General features: G+C 43.5%; 1 protein-coding gene across 1 annotated transcript in view; it reads left to right on the top strand.

Moving 5' to 3' along the window:
* Window positions 1-6,831, top strand: part of FKBP8 (FK506 binding protein 8) — a 67,057-nt gene that overhangs the window by 56,135 nt on the left and 4,091 nt on the right. The window contains exon 8 of the mRNA XM_018557484.1: window positions 6,419-6,550. Within this exon, the coding sequence (XP_018412986.1) occupies window positions 6,419-6,550 (132 nt within the window). The remainder of the gene's footprint in view (window positions 1-6,418; window positions 6,551-6,831) is intronic.

Below are 6,831 nucleotides of genomic sequence, written 5' to 3'. Positions count from 1 at the left end.
CTGCGAGCGCGGCTTCTCCTCTGGGCGGCTTCTCTCCTCGCAGCTTCTCTCCCGCTCGGCCATCCTGACAGCAGGCAGCACTCCCTCCTGCGACCCCGGACGGACGGACGAGGGAGCGCTGTCATCATGTCGGTGAGGAGGGGAGAAGCCGCCCCGAGGAGTGCCTGACTCAATGGCTTCATTTCCACCCGCCCCCACACAATTTTCACTCGCAAATTGCGAGGGGGCGAGTGGAAATTTTGAGCCCTGCCAGAACCCACATGCAGCTGCATAGGGAATATTGACTTTGGGATTGAAGTTGCCAAATCTGATTTTACAGTTTTATTAACTGTTCCCATAGCAGGAAGACTTTGGCCTCCAAGGTATCCAAGGGCAGTTCCAAGTAGTACAAGAAATGTGATGGAATCAGAGTTGAATTCTCAATATTTAGGGTCCATCTGAAGTCCTCCAAAGTCTGCATCGTCGTTGACACATTGGAGTCCAAGACCAGAGATGTCTGTTCTCGCAGCAGCAGATAATCCAGGCAAGTGACTGCAATAACTCATAGATGAAGGAGACCCAGAACTGAGGACCTTTGTGTATGCTGTTGGGGTCAAGGCAAGGTTGAAGGGAAGGGCCACAAACTGACAGTGGGTGTTGCCTATGGCAAAGTGAGGAAATTGTTGATGACCTGAAAATAAAGAAATGTGTAAATATGAATCTCTTATCTTCTCCCCTTAATAGTACCCAGCCGCTACAGCCTCTAACAGACAAAACCTTAAGTACATGAAAAGGAAAAAAAATCTCAATACATAAAAAAACTTGCTTCAGCCAATTACACAAAGTGAGTGTTCAGAAACTAGGAAAGACCAAACTGCCACAGCTCTTGTCCCAATAACTCTGCAAGGTATCCCCAGATTAAATGGACTGACCTGCCTAAATGGTGGTATCCTGTGTAACTTGAACAGGCAGGTTGACTCTGTCAACTGCAGGAACTTGTCAGAGAGAACACCAGTATACTAAATGAACTAGGAAGGCCTGTGCTTGTTGACTAAGACTTTAAGGATTTCCAATATATGGCCTGAATCTACTAGTATTTGTCGATAGTAGACATCCATTCTCCTGCGGACACTAAGCATAACTGGGAGATGGGAAGGTGTATAGCCTTTAGGCGACTGGCCTTCAGTTTTCTATGTACCTAGTATACATTTATTGTGTAGGTGGTAGTATAACCCTCAGTTGCTTATTATCAATAAAGCGTTGACCAAAAAGAGCAAAACCAGTAAATTAATGAAATGTGTTGTTATAGAATCTTAGTCTTCAGTTCCCAGACTTAGTTCTACTGTTCGTGGCAATGGTATAATAAGTTATAATCAGCATGGATTTATGAAGGACTGTTCTTGTCAAACCAACCTTCTAACATTCTATGAGGAGGTGAGTAGAGATCTGGATGGAGGAAGTCAGGTGGACGTGATGTGACTGAATTTTGCAAAAGCTTTTGACCCAGTACCTCTATGGGCATAGATGAAATGGTGTGTACATGGATAGAGAACTGGCTACAGGAACGTGTCCAGAGAGTATTGGTAAATGGTTATGTTTCTAATTGGTCTATGGTGAGAGAGTGCCGTGCCCCAGGGTTCTGTGCTAGACCCCATACTGTTTAACCTGTTTATTAATGATATTGGGGAAGGTGTCAATAGTCACGTTTCTGTGTTTGTAGATGATGCTAAAATTGGGAGGGTACTAGACTCGGGATTAGACATTATTACATTACAGGAGGACTGGATAAAATAGGAGAGTGGGCAATTATGTGGCAAATGAGGTTTAATGCGAAAAATGTCAAGTAATGCACTTTGGGGCTAAAAACAGGCAAACAGAATACACATTAATGGGAACTCCACTAGGGAAGTCAGAAGTGGAAAAAGATTTGGGGGTCATAGTTGACTGCAGATTAAACAATAGTATGCAATGCCAGGCAAACAAAGTGAGCAGAGTACTGTCTTGTATTAAATAGGGAATGTACTGTAGAGACGAAGCAAAAATTGTGTCACTTTATAAAATACTGGTTTGGTCTCATCTTATGTATACGGTTTAATTTTGGTCACCAATCCACAGAAAGGGTGTCCTGGAGAGGGTATGGAGAAGGGCAACAAAACGAATTGAGGGGCTGGTGGACCAAAGCTATGAGACAAGGTTGCTAAATTTAAATTTGTTCACTCTAGAAGTGAGGCGATTAAGAGGGGACATGATTTTGATGTACAAAATGTTTGTTTAGTGATGATACTAATATCAGTAATTAACTGTTTACTGTTAACTCCATAACAAAGACTAGAGGTCACCACCTAAAACTGGAGGAAAAAAAGTTTTAACCACAAGGGGCGTAGGGGCTTCTTTTCTGTTAGAGCGGTAAAAATGTGGAACTCAATTCCACAATCAGTTGTATCATCAAAGAGTATTGAATAATTCGAAAATCATTTAGATACCTTCCTCAGAGACCATAACTGTCAGGCGCTATCAGACGTGCCTGCGGGCTGGCAGCATGGAGGAAACCCACTGGCAGGAAGCAACCTGAAAGGTCCGAAGGCAAGGTACCCAGGGGCAATCCAAAAGGGGTAGTCGGGTTCAATCCGGTTCAATGTTAACGAGTAAGTGGGGTGGATAGAGGTGAAAAGGTAAGGATAGGGGGAGAAGAAGAGAGAAGACCAGGAAGAAAGACAGACGAAAAGTAGTATAGGAGGGGAAACAGACGTTTTCTCCCGCGTCTCTACCGGATTCTGATCACATCACCGCGGTTCCTGACACGCGCCTACGTATCTCCCATCCACTAGCTTTACTGCCAGCGGATGAGGTCCCATATGTCCACATCTCTGCCCCCAGATAGGCCAGTCGCCTTCCGTGACAGTCTTTACATCTCCCCTAACAGGGTAGCATAATCCTGGGTAGTAGTGAAATCCATCCAGTAAAACCAGGTTCGATTAAACTGTGTCTCTCTGTGGCTAGCTGAGGCCAGGAGATCCTCCATTCTGTAGATCTCTCCAACCCTCACCAGCCACAGTGAGATTGGTGGTGCCACCATGCGCTTCCAGTAAAGGGGGATACATGCCTTCGCCGCACTGAGTAAGTGCACCAAGAGGGACCTCCTATGGCGGCGTAAGGGCATGGGTGCCCGGTGTAGGAGATATTCAGCTGGGTCGGACCCCAAAACAACCCCTGTCAATGTGTTGCATACCTCTGCCACCTTATCCCAGAAAACCCTCAGCAGAGGGCAGGACCAGAACACATGTAATATCGTACCTTCTTGCGCCTGGCAACGCCAGCAGAGTGGTGAGCACTGTGGGAACATTCTATGCAAGGTCGTCGGGACTCTATACCATCTGGATAGAATTTTGAACCCCGTTTCTTGGACACTGCTGGATATAGAGGCCTTATGTGTCATCTGAAATATCCTATCAACTTGGGGCGGAGTAAAGGTGATTCCCAAATCACGTTCCCACTTAGAGATATACACCGGGAGGGGTAGATCGGGCGGGTCACTCAGTAACTTGTAGGCTTCTGATAGGCCATGACGGGTAGGACCCTCTCGCAAACAGATTTCCTCGAAAGGGGTCAGGAGAGGCAGCTCCCGTGGGTTTCTAACCAATTGGGTGAGAAAATGGCGCACCTGAAGTGCTTTCCAAAAGGTCATGGGAGGATCCGAGCATACTTGAATATCTTTAATAGGCAATCGATCCGAACCGGCATGGAAATGGTAAAGCCTGAATCTGCCTGACTGTATTTCTCGGTCAATCTCCCTGTCATAGGGTGAGATGGGCAGGTCTGGGTGTCCCAACACTGGGGTCATCAGGGAAGGATACCTATCTGTCCTACAGCCCGTCTTATCTGCTTTACAGACCGCCATCGTAGGACCAATAAGTGGATGCGTCCGAAGGTGGCTCGTGTGCTTCCTGTCTGTCCAGGGTAGGCCCCCCAGAGGAACTGTGGTACAGGATACTATTTCGGTTTTATGTGTTATTTGTTCAAGTACATTACCTTTATCTGTGGGCACTATGACGATCTCATGTTTGCCTGTTTAAATATGTTGAAAGTGTCAATGATTTCCTTGGAGTGTAACATATATTTGCTATACAAGTCGTTTTGTACTCCACATTTTAATTCATTACCTGCATTTTCATTTGTAGCCAGCTATAATTTCCTAGAGCATCCAAAAATTTTCAGATATTGGTAGTTTGCAACCATGGCAACACTAGAAGATGTTTTGTACAATGTTTGTGTGCAATGTCTGTACACTGAGTTACAAAACACTTATGTGGCTTGCTCATAGTTTTTTTTTTTTTTTAGCAGTTTTATCTCTTCCTACAACATTCTGACCTAATCATGTGATAATATCATGCAGGCCAGCCACTACCTCTTAAAGTAGTACTAAAGGCTCCTGTATGGCAGTTTAAGAAAATGCCAAATCTAGTTTCTATGTGATGCAAAGCCCAAGTTGCCAAGAAAAATAAAAAGCTTTCTTTACCTTACCTGATTGAGCCAAATTCTCCTTAATTTGTGTTTTACAAGCTCCCCCTCCCAGACCCTGCAGCTGTAATAATTTTACCTTTTATGTGATGGATCTCAAATGTGGAACGCATTTGGTCATGCATTCACTTCGAGAATTATATGGAGTGTCCCTGCACAATGTTCAGTCACAAAGATAATTTGTAATACTTCTTACATTACCCCATCACTGCCTCGCATTGTGGCTGCCTCTGGTAGTTTAATTCATGGTTTTGTACTGGTACATGCTGAACAAATCAGAACATGCAAATCCTGTTTTTTAGCAATTTTCTTAATTTTAACGGTGAAATAACTGTTGCACTTTGCTATAGCGGTGCTTTGTAATATTGTTAATGGGTGGTTTGGCAGATTAAACTACGATCCTGTCAGGAGGATTGCAGATTATCACAAAGGATATCATTGTGCTTTCACAACTGATCACTGAGCTAACTTATCTCAGCCTTTCACAGCTGTTACGTGAGAAGTTTTCTTTTCGCAGGTTATTAAACAGCCTCTGTGCAGCCGAGAAAAACAAAGAGATCTGCTGAGTAAAGTTAACTCTTGATAAAGCTAGTTTTATCACAGTTTATTAAACGTACACCATAATGTGACAGTCTCTAAGGGAATAACTCAATTGGGGTAATCAAGCAGTCCTGTATTATGCCATACAAGTAGGTAATCGCACAAGAGTCATTGTAATGGAGCAGATTAGGAAGATCTATGACCTGTATTACTGCATACAAATAAGTATATTAATCTCGTTGTTTAGTATCACAGAGAGGGAGTAGATATAGGATCTCAGAAAGTCTATGACCTGTATTACATCATACAGTTGTATAATAAGTTTGCCGGTACTTGCGGTTAGGAGAATCCTCAGTGGAACATGGTGGTTTCTTGAAGGAATGTTAGCATCTGCAGGCTTTGTGGGTCAAGCTGTATCCAAGGGAATTGCCCTCAGGGAACAGAAGCAGTATTGAAGAGTGCATACTGGAGTCAGCAACCAACATGGAAAATGCTGAGTGCAGACAGATGTCAGCAGCAGTGATGAATGATGAGGAGTGCACGCAGCAGCAGCAGATGAAATAGGGCTAAGTTCCTGTAGTAGAACAGTGGAAATATGCTGAGAGAAGAGGCACAATGAATCCAAGAGGATTGAGTCTGCTGGAGATAAGAGGAGGTGCAGTTTAAGGGGGGCCGGCATCTACACATTACACAGCCGCCAGGTTGAATTTTCCGGCTTAGAAAGGGAGGAGAGCGGATTAATTAGTGGGACATGATTGGTTAGGGCGGGGCTTCACACTGATGTCAGAGGAGACTAGGTAAGTATATTACAGCAACACTCAGTGGAGGATTTCAGTAACAGTGGCAGAAAGCAGGGGGCAGAGCTGGGTGTTGCCAGATAGTGATTGACAAGCTAAAGGCTTGGGAATCGGCAATAACAATGCTGATAGCTATGCCCCCTGCAACATTTTTTCATACCACATGAGAGTATCATCTCTGCTCTGAATTGAGTAGCAGTGCAGCATTGTTGCCACGGTATTCTAGGAAATTAATGCGATGGACTTCGCTGGCAGGCTCAACAGGTATTTGTGGGACTTTACAGGGAGACCAGGAGAAAATTGTAAGTCCAAATATATAGTACATATAGTTAAGTGCTGCCACACTTATTCCATAGTTCTACTTTAATGCACTTTTAGGAAGTTAGTGAAATGACTTGTCCTAGTATCCACAAGATAGGAGAATCAGGTAAGAATCTGCAGTGAAGATTGCTAAAATCTTTGAAGCATATCATTTGACATGAAGAACATTGTCTTTTAGCAACTGAAGTAAGATGACCTCAAAGATTCCAAAACATAAAATGGACATATTTGGGTTTAGTAATTGAAGGCTTTCTCTGTCTTAGACAATCCATGCTGAGCTCTCCAAGCTAGTGAAGAAGCACTCTGAACAGAAGAATGTAGAAACTGCCATGTACAAGAAGATGCTGGGAAATGTGTCCAGCTCCACCACCAAGGCATCCTCAAAGTCTTCTTGGGTAATTGGCCTCCTCTGTCTGCAGAATTGTGATTTTTACTACTTGTTTTTGTTTTTTATCTGCAGACACAATTACTATGAGGGCTTGTAACAGAAAATGTCTGCAGATATTTGTTTACATGTTATCTGCAGCATGGTATTTGTGTTTTGTTGAGGGTCTCATTTTTCTATGATGTCACATACTAAGTGAGGTGTTCATCAAGGTGTATGACCTCCATTGCATAGTTTTTTTAAAATATAAATTACATGCAAGCATTTCCTCTGGAAAACTGTTTGTGTTGC

The sequence above is a fragment of the Nanorana parkeri genome, unplaced genomic scaffold (assembly GCF_000935625.1).
Source record: "Nanorana parkeri isolate BGI_ZX_2015 unplaced genomic scaffold, ASM93562v1 scaffold286, whole genome shotgun sequence".
Classification (NCBI taxonomy): Eukaryota; Metazoa; Chordata; class Amphibia; order Anura; family Dicroglossidae; genus Nanorana; species Nanorana parkeri.
The sequence above is the reverse complement of the archived record's forward strand: the minus strand, read 5'-3'. Positions and strand labels throughout refer to the sequence as shown.